This window comes from Ostrinia nubilalis, chromosome 2 (genome assembly GCF_963855985.1).
Source record: "Ostrinia nubilalis chromosome 2, ilOstNubi1.1, whole genome shotgun sequence".
In the NCBI taxonomy this organism is placed as follows: Eukaryota; Metazoa; Arthropoda; class Insecta; order Lepidoptera; family Crambidae; genus Ostrinia; species Ostrinia nubilalis.
In genome coordinates this window covers 15,442,570-15,462,524 of record NC_087089.1, presented here as the reverse complement: position 1 = coordinate 15,462,524, position 19,955 = coordinate 15,442,570, and the positions used below count along the sequence as shown (strand labels likewise).

Here is a 19,955-nt window from a genome sequence, read left to right as displayed (position 1 = left end):
GGAAAATTTGAAAGAAAGAAAGAAGAAAAGAAAGAAAGATTTGCTTCGTTCATGGAAAAAAATGTACACACAGTTAACTGCAAAGCTTAATAGACATAATGGTGAGCGAAAATAAGCAATAACCTTTAAAACTTAAGATATGGGCACCCGCAAATTAGACTTTCAATACCTATATTTTTTTGCGAAAATACCACATTTAAAATTAATTACGATAAAGTTGTATTGTCAAATTGTTCTAACGAGCTTATTAAAAAAATTTGGATACTGATAACAAAGTCACCCTGTATAAGGCAGGGTATTCACCTGCCATGTATCACGTAACGTAGCATGTAACGTAACCAACCTTCAAGTGAGTGCGGCTCGTCCACGGTCATCGCGTATCTGGCTGCGAGCTCCTGAATCCTACTGATACATTGCATGCTACACGGGTATGTGTTACTCACCGATGAGCGTGCACTAAAGTTCACTCGCCTTCGGGAGTTACAAGAACTATATTGTGTGTACTCACCGACGAGCGTGCGCACGACGGGGTCTGCGTGTAGCAGCGCGGGCGGGCCCGTGAGCGCCAGCGTGGCGCGCAGCAGGCGCACGCCCGCGCCCAGGCAGCGCCGCCAGAACGCGCCGCTGGTGCCCTCGCCCGCGAGTGAGCTTTACATGACTGTGTGGTGGCTTGCTACTGTTCGTTTTTCAAAAGTTTTGATACACATTACACTATCGTTATGTGCATGTACACGTACACACACAAGTAAAGCTCACTCGCCTTCGTGAGTTGCAAGAACTATAAGGCAGGGTACTCACCTGCCATGTAGCACGTAACGTAACCAACCTTCCAGTGAGTACGGCTCGCTAACGGTCAACGCGTATCTGGCTGCGAGCTCCTGAATCCTACTGCGAGCCGCCTTTGTGCTCGCAGTGATACCGCCACTCGGCGGGTCGCTGCGATCTCCCTGCGAACCACGCGCGAGCGAGCAGCGGGCTCGTGCCTATGTACTCACTTGATACAGTACCTGATACATTACATCATCATCATCATCAACAGCCCTTTACAGTCCACTGCTGGACTATGAGCCTCCTCCACTATAGTGGAGGGTTTTGCCGTAATCCCCACGCTTGACAGGCGGGTTGGAGATCACAGTTTAAAAGATTGATGTTTTTCAGGGAGCGCTGCTGCCCGTTCTCTGTTTGATGTGTAGTCCCTAAGTCGCCTGTTACGACACGACCACGGGAGGAGTAGTAGAGTGCCGTGTGGTGACGGCAGAGTAGAACACATTTGTCACCAATCCCTACTCTTCCATTGGGTGTCGTAAGATACATTACATGTTACATGCTACACGGCTATTTGAGTACCCTGCTTAATATTATGTGTTACTCACCGACGAGCGTGCGCACGACGGGGTCTGCGTGCAACAGCGCGGGCGGGCCCGTGAGCGCCAGCGTGGCGCGCAGCAGGCGCACGCCCGCGCCCAGGCAGCGCCGCCAGAACGCGCCGCTGGTGCCCTCGCCCACGCTGAGGAGACAACACGTTAGCTATTAGTACTGTTTAAGGTTTAAGAATTTATTTTTCAAAATAAATTGTACACTTCACTTAAAATGAAAAACAGGGTAGTTTATCTAAATATATAAAAGGAGAAACTGACTGACTGACTGTTGAAAGTTCTCGAGTGGCGACCACGGGCTGGAAAACGTAGCGTGGGCAGGCCTCCTACTAGGTGGACCGACGATCTGGTAAAGGTCGCGGCAAGAGCCTGGATGCGGGCAGCGCAGGACCGTTCATTGTGGAAAACCTTGGGGGAGGCCTTTGTCCAGCAGTGGACGTCATTTGGCTGAAACGACGACTGACTGACTGACATATTAACGCACAGCCTAAACGGCTAAACGTAGGCACTTGAAATTTGGAAGGGACGTAGCTTAGGTACCGTAGAGGTGCACTAAGAAAGGAATTCCCGAAATTTCCACGGGAACGGGAATTAGCGGGAAAATCCTTTAGTATGAAAAATCTAAAGCGCTTAAGTTAGACGCTTGAAATTTGGCATGCATGTACCTTAGTAAACTTAAAGCTTAGTTACAACAGGAGGTCGAAAATGGCCTGAATTGCTTCGAGAAAAGGATGGTACGGCCGTGCCGCTTTTTTGCTCGACTCCAGATATTGCAAAATTCCTACGGGAACGGGATTTAGCGGGAAAAAACATATGTATGAAAAAATCTAAACCGCGTAAGATAGATGAAGACGGGTAAAACGGGTTCCACGCGTACGAAGTCGCGGACGGCTGCTAGTAGACATATATGACATGACAGTACATGCACACAATAAACGCCCGTTCGTGATAAGCCGCACGACACGAACACTGGTTCAATTTACCGGCGGCCACCGTCGCGGCGTCTTTCCGTTCTATACATAGCCAGAACGCAAGGGTGTGAAACTAATCGAGTATAGTTTGGAAATTACTTTATTTACTAAGCTCCTCCAAACTATACACGACCAGTACGCATATGCTGCGTACTGCTCGCGTATACTTTGTAGTGACTTAGGTCAATTATCTTACTCCAAAATATACATCGTCAGTACGCATACGGACTAATCATGTATGTATTGTAATAAGTGCGTGATTACAATTTATACGCGAGTAGTTGCATGCTAGTCATTTTGACTTATTGACCTCTCTTTCTATTACATATTAATTCATATCTGCGTGTCTACTTTAAACATTGAATCATCTTTCGACACGTGTCATTGTTTTGATAAAGGATTTTTTGGTGTTTCTTATTCTGCCATAGAAAAGATATTTGTTTTGGGGCTGATATTTCACCAATTGTCGTAGGTATGGAAATATGTCAAAATGATTTTATTCTTGAGATAAAAGTTAATAAATAAAATAAATAATAAATAAATATCCTTAGACATTTTACACTGCGCTTCTAGTCCCAAACTAAGCAAAGCTTGTACTATGGGTACTAGACAACGGATATAAACATACTTAAATACTTTTTTTTTGTAAATACATACTTATTATACATAGAAAACACCCAGTCCAATACAAACAAATATGTACATGCACACAACTGTTTGTACTGTGCGGGAATCGAACCCGCTACCTCCGGAATAGTAGTCCGTTTTGAACCACTACACCAAACGGCCGACAATACAAACCTAGCATTTAAAGTCTCGCATAATATTGTATTTAATGCACGTTGAACTTTCTTCTCTCACTCTCTCTCATTTTAATTAAATTGTTATTTAATTCGAAATCTACCTAATCAATTTAATTTCAAAAACCACTTACAATAGTATTAAAAATCTAGATTTATTATAGATTCAGTAAAATAATAATATTTTATGTAATAATATCAAATAAATGTAATTTTAAATATAGTTCCATATTTTACTGAATTTTACTAAATCAATATCAACTAAACACACTCTAGTCAAGTGTAAGTGGTGTAGTAGAAACTAATCGAGTATAGTTTGGAGATGACATTTTTTACTAAGCTCCTCCAAACTATACACGATCAGTACGCAAAAATCGTGTATAGTTTGGAGTCACAGATTTACAAACAGGCACTACAAAATATACACGAGCAGTTTCCTATGGGTGCGTTCTGGCCATGTATAGAACGGAAAGACGCACCGTCGCGCATTGTTCTTTTCGTGACGCACAGACGTCACGAAAAAAAAAATGCGCGACGGTAGCCGCTGAAGCGCTGCGCAGGAGCCGGGTAGCGTGGCGAGGCGAGCGCGCTAATCGCTCCAGCGCGGTGCGAGAGCCGGGTAACGCAGCGAACTACACAGCCTCACACTCACATCGGGTCTCATGCTATTAGCTTCCTCAAGGGCTTCGTCGAAACGTAGAAGCGAGTAAAGTGGGTTATGTTACCACAGAATAATAATAAGTACTACGTACAGAAGATTTACTTCGCGAAGTTATTTAAAAAAATGTATGCTCAATGTCATTAACAATATGGTGTAATTTAGCCTGTCTCAAGAGTCAAGCACCATTTTGTTGACAAACGTCAGTGATCGGCACTGCGCCGAAGCTATAGGGCTGACTTCGGTAAAATGATGTGACGTGAGGTGCCAAACTGCGGAAAATGGCGGAGGAAATACATGATTTAGCATGAATTATCATGAATAATATTAACAACTTATTTACCTCTCAGTGTCTCGAGGCAACTTAAAAAAGTACATTCTGTGTCTTTATTATTATTTAGGCAGTTAAATACTGCACAGTATTTAGTACACCATTTTCTTTATTTTCTTCCATCATACACAAGAATGCGCGTGCGTGAGTCAATGTTCGCTCGTATGTGAGGCCTTGTCGAATAGTATCCTGTAGGTGGGCCATCGTGCGTGTTTTGTTTTCGATGTAAACTCGCGGAGATGAACAGGCCTGATGTTACTCACACGGGTGGTAAGAAGACATCAGCAGCGACGTGCGAGGCGAGGCGAGCTCGCGCGCTGGCCGCTAGTCGCTGCAGCGCTGTACGAGAGCCGGGTAACGCAGCAAACTTCACAGCCTCACACTACATCACTCCAATGCGTGCTCAAGTAGTGTATTGGAGACACTTAAAGTTAAACATTATCACTCACACAGGCGGTAGGAATACGTCAGCGGCCACGTGCGAGGCGAGGCGAGTGCGAGCGCTGGCCGCTAATCGCTGGAGCGCGGTGCGAGAGCCTCGTAGCGTCGCAAACTTCTCAGCCTCGGACTTACAGATGGTTCCATGCTTCCTCGAAGCGAGTAGTGTATTGCAGATAAAGCCTGGTCCGTGAGCACGTAGAATCCCGTCCAATGACCCCAAGCTACCCATCCTTGTCGCTCGTGCGTAATTATATTGCTGTCGCGACTGTGCGACGCGCGCCCGCAGTGAGTGTGCGAGCGCGACAGCAACATAATTACGTGCGAGCGACAAGGATGGGTAGCTTGGGGTCATTGGACGGGATTCTACGTGCTCACGGACCAGGCTTTACTAAAGTTAGGTAGTGTCACTCACACGGGTGGTAGGAAGACGTCAGCGGCCACGTGCGCGGCGAGGCGAGCGCGCGCGCTGGCCGCTAGTCGCTCCAGCGCGGTGCGAGAGCCGGGTAACGCAGCGAGCTTCACAGCCTCGCACGCACATCGGGTCTCATGCTATTCTAGCTTCCTCAAGGGCTTCATCGAAACATTGAAGCGAGTAAAGTATTAGAGACAATAGGATTCTGTTACTTACACAGGTGGCAGGAAGACATCAGCAGCGACGTGCGAGGCGAGGCGAGCTCGCGCGCTGGCCGCTAATCGTTGCAGCGCGGTGCGAGAGCCTCGTAGTGCCGCAAACTTCACAGCCTCGGACTCACAGAGGGTTCCATGCTTCCTCGAAGCGAGTAGTGTATTGCAGTTTCACTCACACAGGCGGTAGGAAGACGTCAGCGGCCACGTGCGAGGCGAGGCGAGCTCGCGCGCTTGCCGCAAGTCGCTGCAGCGCAGTTCGAGAGCCGGGTAACGCAGCGAACTTCACTAAAAGCGCGCGTAGGCGCACGCAGCCACGCACGCACATAGGATCCCAGGCGTGCTCGATCAGTTCTGAACAAAAAACATTAATAATCATAAATAAATACTGTTTATTGCACACCAAAGAACAGAACAGAAAGAAAAAGAAACACACAAGGTACAACTAAACTACGGCCAACGAGAAGCGATACCAAATGTAAACAAACCCAATGTCATGGGTGAACCCGTCTGGCTTTGACATATTTTGGCTGGAGAATGAGACATTACGACAAATACACAAGATGGGAAGAGACAGAATAATTATATTGTCAACTCGACAGTCGTATCGACCTTTTGTATCGCTGCTAGTTGGCCGTACCTTAGCTAGGTAAAGGTGTAATAAGTTCTAAATAAAACAAAATAAAATGTTTACAAAGAGTAAATGGCGTTGTTTTTATTAAACCCTTTGAAGAGTCAAGAAACATTAACATAGGTACCTAACATGCGCGGGGCGTATATTATTTGTGCGTGACATAGGGCTTAGGTTAGGTAGCTTGTTTCTACTACGGATACGTCTGTCGTGTTGCACGCACATGTTTAGAAACAACAGATTACATACTTAATAAAACTAAGTCAAGGTCCATTCTCAATTTCTGAGCTAGAAAACGTTATTCCCGTAAGTTATTTTATCAGTCAATTAAATCAGAAGACCTACTGAGTAACCTTATGATAACTAAATTTAAAAACACACGATACTACACTGACTCGTGTGTTTTTAAATTCTGACACTGCAAGATAGAGTACGTAGAAAACAAAAAGATATAAAAAATAGCATAAATCATAAAGGTAGCAGGGAAACGCTGGACGCAGGCCGCTACCAATCGATCAACATGGAAAGCATTGGGGGAGGCCTATGTTCACCAGTGGACGTCCTATAGCTGAAATGATGATGATGATAAAAAATAGCACTAATATAACTTACCGGTTAACTTAGGTAGCACGACCCGGTTGACCAGGGTCGGCACGAGGAAAAGGTCCGGGTCATCACGGACCGTTTCCTCAGTGACCGGGGGCAGCGGCTCCACCTCATCTTCAGAGCCTGACGACCCACTGGACAGCTTCTCTGGCCGGACGCCATACATCATGAGACATCTGGAAATGGGTTTGTATAATAACAAATAGTTTGTCTAACACCTCACGCGTAATCTTGTAGGTTCCAATATCAAGCGATCGTAATCACAACTGTAGGTTATTAACTGTTAACAATGAAATATCAAAATCAAATTAGCGTAGCGATGTGAATTATGATACAAACTACATCGTTATTGCGCTAGAATTTGCATCCAAAGTTTAGTCACATCTGAGCAAAATAGAGTTTCATATCCATTGAGTTGAAACAGAAACACATCACGATCACGTGACACGTGCACCAAGGCGGAGCAGAGTGGAGCGGAGCGGAGAAGTGTTTTGAATAACCAATAAGATATAATTATTTCTTCTTCTCCGTTTCGCATAGCTTCGCCCAATTTGACAGCGAAACACTTCTCCGCTCCGCCTTGGTGAAAACCTGGCCTTAAATATTAATATTAAAAAATGAAACGGAATATAAACAATGCTCACTTGTACCAGTCCATTTTCTCGTAGTCCTCATTGTCTTCGTCCGCCAGCGGGTTCCATAATATGAGCTGTGAACAGGAGACCCAGAGTTTATGATGTGCACACGACCTAAACATACTTAAGTTCGTAATCTCCTAACCGTTATAGAATCAATGTGAATTGATATGCACAAGGAAAATTACAGTGTAAGATATAAAGTTTACATTTCGCTTATAACACAACATCGACTTTTGATAAATAACCATGCAACGCGTTTTCTCAAGGATAGGTCAAGGAATTTAATTTGTGACCAACCTAAGGTTGAATAGAGACTAGCGCTTAACTGTTTTTGTAACGTCAAACTTCAGATTTAAATGCTCTGTCATGTCATAATATGTCAATTTCCCCTCCCGTGCCGCTACCATACATCAGGCACTGAGAGTTAAGCGCTAGGCTCATAATAAAGCCTATGGCCCTATTGAGTGACATCTGCAACGCCGTAGCATAGCGTTCAAATAACTGCAGTGTCGATGCCACAACAACAAATGCAAGTATCGCGTCATGCGTTCATAAAATACCTCTATTCAAAACTAGTGAAATGAAGTCCCTGTGAAGGGACCAGGGATGTGTAGTGCAGCGGTTCCCGAAAGGTGGTCCGCGGAACCCTGGGGTTCCGTGGAAAGGCCGCAAGGGTTCCGTAAAAAATATTATCCCACGTTTCGTGACTGCCGTTGTTCGCGCGCACCGACTTGTTTACGCACAAGGGAGGGGCAGGGCGTGCGGGCGGAGTAGTACGGGGGTTCCGCTAGGAAAAGTATAATCAATTAGGGTTCCTTGGCAAAAAAAATTGGGAAACCCTGGTGTAGTGTATTCTCATCTCTAACTGACCTGATGGCGCACGTACGGCGCCAACAGCCGCGGCAGGCAGGCGGCGACGTAAGCGTCACTATAAAGCGTAGGGTCGCGGCGCCGGAAGCGAGCCAAGCGCGCGCACACGCCGCGAACGCTGCGCCACGCGGGCAAAGCGTCCGCGAATAGCTGCTCGCTGCCCGACTTGATCGCGTCTGTTCGATAAAAAACTCATTTATTTTTTCTTCTTTTTTGATGATGTTGGCAATACACGTCGAGGCGTCTTTCCATTCTATACATAGCCAGAACGCAAGGGTGTGAAACTAATCGAGTATAGTTTGGATGTGACTTTTTTTACTAAGCTCCTCCAAACTATACACGACCAGTACGCATACGCTGCGTACTGCTCGCGTATACTTTGTAGTGACTTAGGTCAATTATCTTACTCCAAAATATACATCGTCAGTACGCATACGGACTAACCATGTATGTATTGTAATAAGTTCGCGATTACAATGTTTACGCGAGTACTTAGTTGCATGCTCGTCATTTTGACTTATTTACCTCTCTTTCTATTACATATTAATTCATAACTGCGTGTCTACTTTAAACATTGAATCAATTTCGACACGTGCCATTGTTTTGATAAAGAGCTTTTTGGTGTTTCATATTCTGCCATAGAAAAGATATTTGTTTTGGGGCTGAATAACTCTGAAATTAAGAATTATGTATGTGAAAATGATTTTTGTTCTTGAGATAAAAGCTTATAAATAAAAATGAATATCCCTGGACATTTTACACTGCGCTTCTAGTCCCAAACTAAGCAAAGCTTGTACTATGGGTACTAGATAACGGATATAAACATACTTAAATACTTTTTTTGTAAATACATACTTATTATACATAGAAGACACCCAGTCCAATACAAACAAATATCAAAATATGTTCATGCACACAAATTAATGTTTGTACTGTGCGGGAATCGAACCCGCTACCTCCGGAACAGTTATCCGTTTCGAACCACTACACCGAACGGTCGACAATTTTAGTTAATAATGCACGTTTAACTTTCTTCATTCACTCTCACTAATAAATAATTGTTATTTAATTTGAAATCTACCTAATCAATTTAATTTCAGAAACCACTTACATTAGTGTTATAAATCTAGATTTATTATAATAATATGTAGATTCAGTAAAATAATAATATTTTATGTAAAAATTAATGAATTTAAAAATGGCATCACCGTACGTGATCTACATAGGTAGTTCTTATTTCTAATCTCGAGGACAAAGCACGAGCATAATATCTAATAAATGTAATAATTTTAAATATAATTCCATATTTTATTAAATCAAATTTAAACTAAACACACTCTAGTCAACTGTAAGTGGTGTAGTATAGTTTGGAGCGAAGACGGAATCCATCCACGACACAAACTATACACGATCAGTACGCAAAATTCGTGTATAGTTTGTAGTGACCGACTTACAAAGAGACACTCCAAAATATACACGAGCAGTTTCCTATGGGTGCGTTCTGGCCATGTATAGAACGGAAAGACGCCACGTCGAGGTCGACTTGATTTGTGCCACTTTCAAGTATACAGGGTGGAATTTTGTAATGCCACCTGGAGGGAAAGTACTCTTAATATTGTAGATAGAAAAAAATACTCAAAGAAAACATTCCTTTATTTTTGAAAAGAAATAGAACTGCATTCAAAGATTTCCAAAAATTTACTTGCCACACCCGGGAATCGAACCAACTAAAATCTGTTAAAAATTATACCCTTTTTTTTGCCTCGATCGTTAGGGTCAAGTATAAGGATGAAATTTCTCTAACAAATTTGATAAATCAAATGAAAGGAAATCCATAAAATCTTAAATTATTTTAATAATGTAGAAAAAATTTTATGGTATGGTAGTGAATTTTCGAAAAATTTTCAAAAATCTATGAATGCAGTTCTCTTTCTTTTAAAAATAAAGGAATGTTTTCTTTCAGTAAAATTTTCTATCTGCAGTATTAAGAGTACTTTCCCTCCAGGTGGCATTACAAAATTCCACCCTGTATAAGTGATACGAGTTACAAAATGAGATCAAGTAATGATATAATGAAGGATGATAGATGATAGCCCCTTCCCACCCTTTGAGACTCAGTAAAGTTGTGGTGCTTTACTGAGACCTCCTATGGACAATTTGAGAGAAAGAATCACGATGCACGGTTTTGCTTCACTTGCCCACACTCTTGCACGTTCATGAACACTTAATGGTTAATAATCCACCATTTATTTATTTATTTATTTATTCATGAATAGAACGGTAGTACCAATTACACTATTCAAACAAGACGTAACAAAGCTCACTTATTAACCATTATTATTAACCATTATTACACATTAATAGTCGCCCAAACACGAATTTGAGTAAATAAAACAAAACCGCTAACATGACGCTTCAGATTCCCGCCAAAAAGTCCAACTCATTTATTTTTACAAATAGGCTTTTAAAACGCACTTTTACACGTCCCAGTATTAACCCTACCACTGCTTCGGGACAATAAATGGGCCAGTGCTGAGAAGAAGCAGCGCAAGAAACTCAAGTCACTATTTTTATATTATTTTTAATTAAAAGAAGAATAATAAATGGCTTCTGTGGTCTTGTGCTGGTTACAGACCAAGAACTATGCTAAGTTAGTTTAGCTTAGCTCGCATAGCTGACGCAGTTTTCCATGGTGTTTGAATAGTTTGCAGTTTGCACACAACTATGGAAAACTGCGTCAACTATGCAAGCTAAACTAAACTAACTCAGGTTTATCTCTTTGTCTGCCACCGGCCTAAGTTCTGGATACCATACCCCAGAAAGGCCATTCAAATAGAAAATAATTTTGTGTGATTGCTCCCAGTTTCATTTATTTATTTTTAAGACATTCAAATACAACGAATTAAATATGTATATGATTCAGTATTTTAGACACCCCTAGCGGCGAAAAGTCTATCAGCAGGGTTATGATCTTAGTTTTAACAAACAACCCAGACGATATGAGAAATTTCCTATCGCAATTTCGCACGGATCTATTTCACCTTATGCTCAAATAAATAAAAAAAGAGAACAGTATAACATCTTTTTTTTTTTCATACCTCGCTCTCGCTCATAGTGGTGGAGTTCGGCAGGCGGCAACTCGTCGTCGCTCGAATCGCCATCCCTGCGAATAAATACCACGCTTTCAAGAACAAAAACTTTTCCTGGGAAACATCAATTTAAGCTTTATCAGCAGCTTAACCTTTCATAGGGTTTTAAAATCTTTTGAAATAAGTTGGGCTGGCAACCTTTCGTTTATGGCTTTATGGCAACACAGGATTATTACCTGGTTGGTATTGCTCGCAATATTATTAACTTTTGTCTTGAACAACCAGCCACATTGTCTACAATAGACAAAGAACAATACTAAAATACTATGAACAAATGGAATGGATTTAGTTATCTGCATAGTCTGCAGTGCGAAAAGAATCAATACTTCCAAAGTATCTTGAAAATATCCTCTATTTTACACAGTTACTATTTTATGATTCCATCCCGTGTCATGGTGTTTTCAGTTTTCAAATATTTAGCACAGCTATTCCGCAAATCTTAATTCTATATAAAAATAATCTAATATTTATTTAAAATGCATACTCTACTTTTGGTGTAAAAATTCTTGACTTATTATAATAGTAAGCGGCTGTGTAGCCAGGATCTAAAGCAGTCTTTCCCAAAGTGGGCGATAACGCCCCCTTGTGGGCGCTGCATGTTTAAAGGGGGGCGGTAAGAGACCCAGAAAAAAAATCGGGACGTTGTGTAGAGGCTTAGGAGGCGTAATTTACTAGGAGGACTCTTAGACACCGACTGAGCACTCGCCTCTCGACTACAAATGGGGGCGCTAAAAAGAATTTATTCTCAAAGTGAGCAGTAGACAAAATAAGTTTGGGAACCGCTGATCTAAAGCTTAACTGTCAAAAACAATCAGGAAAGTAAAGGATTACTAAGTTAATAGATTTGTAATCACATCAGTCATATCGAGAGCGGAGAGTTCTGGTGCTCTGTAATACCGTAGCCTAGCTTAGGCACCAGTCTCTCGCAATCAAAGTGTCAGTTTACTACATTTAATTGTAGACCTAATTAAAGACAATCACCTCACATTGTAACCCTTTAGATTGTGGAGAAAATAAAGAATTGTATTAACTATGTATTTATATTATGTAACTAGCTTTCCGCCCGCGGCTTCGCCCGCGTGGAATTTTGTCTGTCACAGAAAAACAATATCGCGCGCGTATTTGCTCACCGTTTAGACCTACCCTGGACTACGACAAACATTTTAATACCAAAATCAGCTCAATCAGCCCAGCCGTTCTCGAGTTTTAATCAGACTAACGAACATCAATTCATTTTTATTTATATAGATAGATAGATAGATGACCTGTGCGCCGGCTGAGTGCCGGTGGCGGAGGCGTGGTCCTCGCGGCGGCGGCGCCGGGCCCGGCGGCGTCCCTCGCGCTCGGCGCAGCGCCGCCGCTTTTCTTCAGATTCCGGCGGCCGCGTCGTGCCTGGACGCGCTAAGGAAACAATCAAAAATACCTCTAAAATATGTGGTCAGTTACAGCTTAAACTTATCAAATAATACAATAGTAAAAAATGGGCATAAAACTGGAAACATTGAATTTTTTGATAGATCCAGATTATTCTGTAACCTATAAATTGATACCGTTTGATAGAACTCGTGAAGCACTTTCAGGATCAGTAACCGGTTTTTCGATATCTTGTAGTTAGAAATAATCACTTATAATAAGAACTTGATAGTTTAGAAATAATCGAGTGAGATCACATATCGTTTCCACCTTATAGAGTCGATATGGTAGTATCTAAGAGCGCACAATGCACATTATGTGCTTTTTCAGGAAAGAGGCATTCTGAGAGGCGTTACGGAAATAAATACGAGAAATTCTTCCGATGTATACAAATTACATAGACGTGACGTCATAACTATGTAACGTCTTGTGTGTAACGTTTTTGGGAAAATCTAATAATGTTATAATCAAAGAACGATTCTCTTAGATTTTATTTATTCTACAAAAGTGATTCTTTCAGCAATGTTTCTATTTTTGAGTTGCCTATCATTAAAACACCAAAATGTCTATTAATCATCATGCCTATTAACTAATGTTTATCATTATAAATCTAGTAGAAAATTTATTTATACAAATATCGGAGTCCAAAAACCGGCTCGGATTACTGACTCATAATAATTAGCAAATGGTGCTTTTAAAAATACCACGAGCCAATATCGTCATTCAGTTTTCAATATTTTGGGACTAACAAATATGCAGAAAACAAAACCAAGGAAGCTTCATTGTTCTATTTGAATATTGTAAAGCTACCTGGGTATGGCCTAAGCCGATAGTAAAGTAAATGCAGCTTTATTTTAACAAAAGAAAACAATAGCCGAAACAATTCAAAATGCCTAGTCATGGTACCAGTTAAATGTTAAATAAAGATACATACTTTAATACCACGTAGCAGGAAAAATGGCGTGTATTGCCATATCCAGCAATTGATGACAATGGCCATAGATATATGTATAAACTATGTATCATTAAAATTACTTAGGTGCTTCGTACACAAGGCAAAATGTTGGCGACGTGTGTCTATGTCTTTGTACTGCGGTAGTCGCTTAGAAACCTTAATCATAGAATATTGAAGATTTGCGTAGCCTTTTGTACCTACTCGTTAATTGATCAATAATTCACGTAACGTATGACACCCGACGACGGCCAGTGGCCTAATTCACGTATTATGACACAGTTAAAATCTCGTTGACGTTTAGAAGTCGTCCTATTGAAAAACAGTTCTAAATCCGTATTCACAGGGGCCATTTCGATAGAACGATTACTCGATAGGATCGCAACTCAGCGATTTGTTGTCGTTGAAGTTTTGTTACGTGAATAAGGTTACATGCCATTATTATGCAACGACTACATGATATGCGCCTGGTCGCGCACGTCGCGATCAGCGTCACTCAAAAACGTTTCAATTACATACATATTGATCTGTTAGCGCGGACGATCAGCGAGCGCTCAGGGCGATTTTAAACCCGCCTTAGAGACCACAATCATAGGGCACTGATGATTTGTAGCGTGTACTTTGGGCCTTATAGTAACAGGCGTGCGTCTGGTCACGCACGTCGCGTTCAGCGAACGTTACAATTACATACATATTGATCTGTCAGCGCATTCAATCAGCGAGCGTTCAGCGCGATTCTAAAATTCGCACATAATAATCGGGTATTGAAGATTTGTAGCCTTGTGTACTTTGAGCCTTATAGCACAGAATAATAATAAGTACTACGTACAGAAGTTTTACTTCGCGAAGGTATTTAAAAAAATGTATGCTCAATGTCATTAACAATATGGTGTAATTTAGCCTGTCTCAAGAGTCAAGCACCATTTTGTTGACAAACGTCAGTGATCGGCACTGCGCCGAAGCTATAGGGCTGACTTCGGTAAAATGATGTGACGTGAGGTGCCAAACTGCGGAAAATGGCGGAGGAAATACATGAATTATCATGAATAATATTAACTACTTATTTACCAGTGTCTTACTACTCAGTGTCTTGAGGCAACTTAAAAAAGTACATTCTGTGTTTTTATTATTATTTATGCAGTTAAATACTGCACAGTATTTAGTACACCATTTTCTTTATTTTCTTCCATCATACACAAGAATACGCGTGCGTGAGTCAATGTTCGCTCGTATGTGAGGCCTTGTCGAATAGTATCCTGTAGGTGGGCCATCGTGCGTGTTTTGTTTTAGATGTAAACTCGCGGAGATGAACAGGCCTGCTTATAGTTATAAGCGTAAGGAACATAGTTGTGTACCGGTGAGCGCCATGACGTCATGCGCCTGGTCGCGCACGTCGGCGCGGCGCCGCTCCACCACGAACTCGCAGCGCCGCCGCTGCAGCGCTAACGCGCGCGCCTCCAACGCTTCCAGCTCTGGCATCTGGAAGGAAATACGTTTAATTTGGGCTAGATTGGACCTTATTTCTGCTTAGAGAAGGTCTTCTATCGCACGTCTGTGGGGAAAGCATTCATTCATTCTTATACTACGAGTAGACTACACTTAATTTCTGTTTCGAGAACTCGAGAAGGCTCTTCTTTTTTTTTTATCCACAACGAGGAACCTCTTGGCCTGTATCTCACCTGATGGTAAGTGATGATCAGGCCGAAGGTGGAAGCGAGCTTCACCCGGAGGAACTGGCTATCTTACCTCTAACTGCCGGAACGCAACAATGCTGTTAGCATTGTTGTTATGGCGACAGACTTGGTAAGATGGTGGTAGCTAGCCAGTCGGACTTAGAACAAGCCCTACCAACCAAACCGAACAGAAAAATCTGCCCCGACAGGGAATCGAACCCAGGACCTCTGCGTCTGAAGCAGGTGGTCTTACCACTAGACCACAGAGGCGGTTGTTCTTTATCTATTGCGAAACTCATCGCACTACTGCATCTGGGGATAATGCCATTCATTTACCTTACACAATTACACTAGACTGAACCTTATTTCTGCTTCGAGAAGGTCCTTTATCGCACGTCTGTTGCGAAACTCATCAAACATCTAAGGGGGAAAGCATTCATTCTTTCTTATATTACGAGTAAACTAGACTTAATTTCTGTTTCGAGAACTCGAGAAGGCTCTTTATCTGTTGCGAAACTCATCGCACTACTGCATCTGGGATAATGCCATTCATTTAGCTTACACAGTTACACTAGACTGAACCTTATTTCTGTTTCGAGAAGACTCTTTATCGCAACACATATCGTGCGAATCGCGCGTCTGAAATTGAGAAACTCATCGACACAAACTAGGACATAATACCATAGCCCAGAAAGAGCTAAGCTAGAGGTGACCTATGACCGCTTTTACACGTCTATGCAGCGTCTAGCTGACAACAGCGCGTGAGTGCGATTCGCGCGTGAATGTCGCGTGTACGAGCTTCTCGCGGCACTTTTCGCACTTAAACAAATATTAAGAGGCTTCAAACCCTGCGAAGAACATAACTTTTCATCCAGGCATTCAATAAGATCTGATAGGTAGCCTCTAGCCGCCTGTGCACGCCTATAAGCCGCATTTAGCTGCCCGCAGCGTGCACCGCGCGATTCACGCGTGCGTAACGCGTGAACAAGCCTATCGCGACACTCGTCACGCTTCAATAACTCGAGAAAAATCTTTCAAATAATGCAGAGCCTACCTTTTCATCCAGGCACTCAATAAGGTCAGTAAGGTAGCCTTTAGCCGCCTGCGCACGCCTATAAGCCGCATTTAGCTGCCCGCAGCGCGCACCGCGCGATTCACGCGTGCGTATCGCGTGAACAAGGCTATCGCGACACTCGTCACGCTTTAATAACTCGAGAAAAAAACTTCAAATAATGCAGAGAGCCTACCTTTTCATCCAGGCACTCAATAAGGTCAGTAAGGTAGCCTCTAGTCGCCTGCGCACGCCTATAAGCCATCTAGCTGCCAGCAGCGTGGGCCGCGCGATTCACGCGTGCGTATCGCGTGAACAAGCCTCTTGCGGCACTCGTCACGCTTCAATAACTCGAGAAAAAAACTTCAAATAATGCAGAGCCTACCTTTTCATCCAGGCATTCAATAAGGTCAGTGAGGTAGCCTCTAGCCGCCTGCGCACGCCTATAAGCCGCATCCAGCTGTCCGCAGCGTGCACCGCGCGATTCACGCGTGCGTATCGCGTGAACAAGCCTATCGCGACACTCGTCACGCTTCAATAACTCGATAAAAAATCTTCAAATAATGCAGAGAGTTTACCTTCTCATCCAGGCACTCAATAAGGTCAGTGAGGTAGCCTCTAGTCGCCTGCGCACGCCTATAAGCCGCATCTAGCTGCCAGCAGCGTGCACCGCGCGATTCACGCGTGCGTATCGCGTGAACAAGCCTATCGCGACACTCGTCACGCTTCAATAACTCGATAAAAAATCTTCAAATAATGCAGAGAGTTTACCTTCTCATCCAGGCACTCAATAAGGTCAGTGAGGTAGCCTCTAGCCGCCTGCGCACGCCTATAAGCCGCATCTAGCTGCCAGCAGCGTGCACCGCGCGATTCACGCGTGCGTATCGCGTGTACAAGCCTCTTGCGGCACTCGTCACGCTTCAATAACTCGAGAAAAAAACTTCAAATAATGCAGAGAGCCTACCTTTTCATCCAGGCATTCAATAAGGTCAGTAAGGTAGCCTCTAGCCGCCTGTGCACGCCTATAAGCCGCATCCAGCTGCCCGCAGCGTGCACCGCGCGATTCACGCATGCGTATCGCGTGAACAAGCCTATCGCGACACTCGTCACGCTTCAATAACTCGAGAAAAAACTTTCAAATAATGCAGAGCCTACCTTTTCATCCAGGCACTCAATAAGGTCAGTAAGGTAGCCTCTAGCCGCCTGCGCACGCCTATAAGCCGCATCCAGCTGCCCGCAGCGTGCACCGCGCGATTCACGCGTGCGTATCGCGTGTACAAGCCTCTTGCGGCACTCGTCCGTCACGCTTCAATAACTTGAGAAAAAGAACTTCAAATAATGCAGATAGCCTACCTTTTCATCCAGGCACTCAATAAGGTCAGTGAGGTAGCCTCTAGCCGCCTGTGCACATTTATAAGCCACATCCAGCTGCCAGCAGCGTGCACCGCGCGATTCACGCGTGCGTATCGCGTGAACAAGGTTATCTCGACACTCGTCACGCTTCATTAACTCAAGAAAAAAACTTCAAATCCTGCAGATAGCCTACCTTTTCATCCAGGCATTCAATAAGGTCAGTAAGGTAGCCTCTAGCCGCCTGTGCACGCCTATAAGCCGCATCCAGCTGCCCGCAGCGTGCACCGCGCGATTCACGCGTGCGTATCGCGTGAACAAGCCTATCGCGGCACTCGTCACGCTTCGCAGCCGTGCGCGAGCGGTCCGTTTGAAGCTCTTGGAGCCTAGAAACAAATACATACAGTCAAGATATTAGAAATAATAGATAACTTTATGCATCTTCATTGACGTTAAACGCGGTTATATTTTATGATTTTACATTCTGTAATACTTCCCGCAGATAACCGATTTTTAGTCGGCCGATAGTTTAGTAGTCTCTTCTTGTTTTTGTCCTCATACACATTCATACATGTTCATATTAATTAACAGACCGACTAAGTTATCGGTCAACAAAAAATATGGTAGTCTGCGTGGTGTTTTAGTGGCTTAAGCCTGAGTACAGTTTAAGTTCTCAGGCTACAGTCAACAAAAATAACACAGTAAACTAAAATAACCGAGTACGGTTCGTGGATCTAATGCCTATAATAAGAAGTAACACGCAATATTTAATTCTAGAAACGTTTATTTTACCTCCAGACAAATAGTCTTAAATAAATCAATAAATAATGATGAAATAGGACAACTTTAAAGTCGCAGCATAAATAGCGATGATAAACTATACATGAACTACATTCACCAAATAAACGCAAACGAAACTGTAATAAACTGATTTATTTGTAATTAATTTAATTAGCCACCCATCGTTTTCATTTGATAAGTGATGAATAAACACCTCATTTATCAAACTAATCGATGTGATGATTCCAGAAAATACCACGACTTTTCAAAGTAGATAATATTACCATGCTTAAGCTATTGTTTATTGAAATACCCCTGACAACAAAAGTACAAAAACAAATTAAACCTCATCCCCCTTCGAGATAAGGTTCAATATCGTATGACTTTTGTGTGAGCGTTTAAACCATAATCCTAGTGACCTTTCTCAGGTAGAGGGGCTAGAAAGGGAGGGGGTATGCCCATGTGAACGGACCGGCCGTCATACCGTCTGCCAGAGGGCCAGTGCGCATCTACACTTCATCGCGATCAGTTGTGCCCAAGCTCCCGTGCTTACCAACCGAGTCTCGCCTTCAAGAACCGACAGTGAACCAGTGACTGTGTTAGTTTAACTTAAAGTTACTTAGTTTTTGAGTGAATACCGATCGAAATGCTCTCCGTCACCGCCCGCCACTACTTGGAACAAGCGCGCCAGCATGCCAACAGGCAGAACCCAAGGTTAGCGTTTGAATATTATATAAAGGCTGTCAATTTGGACCCAGAATTGAGACATGGCATCGAAAACGAATACCGGGAACAGTTGACCAAATATAATGAGATATTGGCCAAGGTGCCTGGCAAAAGGACACAGATGTATATCAATTATGTCGTCTCGATGCGTATGTACCCCGGCAACATAAATATACTGTACGCCATTGGCCAACATCTAATGAAAAATTCAAAACCCCTTGAAGCGCTTTGCCACTTTGAGAAAATTATCCAAATCGACTCAAATTTAGTAATGATGGAAAGAAATTTGGACTCGGCAAAGAAACATGTTTTCGAGGCCGAAAACTTCCGATTCTTGAATGATAAGAAACGGAAAGAAGCGTACGAGAGGACTATAACCATAATCAACAGAAAAAATAACAATTCAAGAGCGGACATAACGTCGACTTATGTTCAAAGAAATAAATCAAAGTCGATACCCCACCGCAGCTACGTAGGCAGAAGCAACATCCACGACGTGTTAACAACAAACAAGGAAACCGGGCAGCTGGAGTTGCCCGATATAGTAAAGGGTAAAACGATGCTGGTAATGAACAAGTTCGGCCCTGGACTCTTCGGCAACGAGTTGTTGCCTGCACTCAAAACGATCTGGGAGTGCAGGCACTTTCAAGACGGCAGGGTGACTCCGAGCAGCGCCGAGTTCTTCGTCGTGGGGGCCAAGTGCGACCGCCTCATCGCCAGGCACCAGCTGGGCGCCGCCGCCAAGCACATCCTGGGAGTCGCCCCGGGCCCGGTGCACGCGGACTGGGCCGAATCCTTCCACGGCCAGGACGTCGCGACGTTCGACGACGTGGAATACGTTACGGAGGCGGGGAGCGCCTTCAAAATAGACTTCAACAATTACGGCGACATAATGTCGAAATATCGCGGCGTCGA

The 19,955-nt window shown here is 43.2% G+C and overlaps 1 protein-coding gene across 1 annotated transcript in view; it reads right to left on the bottom strand.

Annotated features, from left to right (window-relative positions):
* The window catches only part of LOC135079010 (PAX3- and PAX7-binding protein 1), a 29,211-nt gene that overhangs the window by 419 nt on the left and 8,837 nt on the right, over positions 1-19,955 (bottom strand). Inside the window, exons 7-16 of the mRNA XM_063973634.1 lie at positions 17,731-17,920; positions 14,816-14,939; positions 12,361-12,496; positions 11,045-11,109; positions 7,947-8,122; positions 7,083-7,147; positions 6,445-6,614; positions 5,381-5,555; positions 1,378-1,507; positions 444-632 (exon numbers count right to left, since the gene is read on the bottom strand). Coding sequence (XP_063829704.1) covers positions 444-632; positions 1,378-1,507; positions 5,381-5,555; positions 6,445-6,614; positions 7,083-7,147; positions 7,947-8,122; positions 11,045-11,109; positions 12,361-12,496; positions 14,816-14,939; positions 17,731-17,920 — 1,420 coding nt within the window. The remainder of the gene's footprint in view (positions 1-443; positions 633-1,377; positions 1,508-5,380; positions 5,556-6,444; positions 6,615-7,082; positions 7,148-7,946; positions 8,123-11,044; positions 11,110-12,360; positions 12,497-14,815; positions 14,940-17,730; positions 17,921-19,955) is intronic.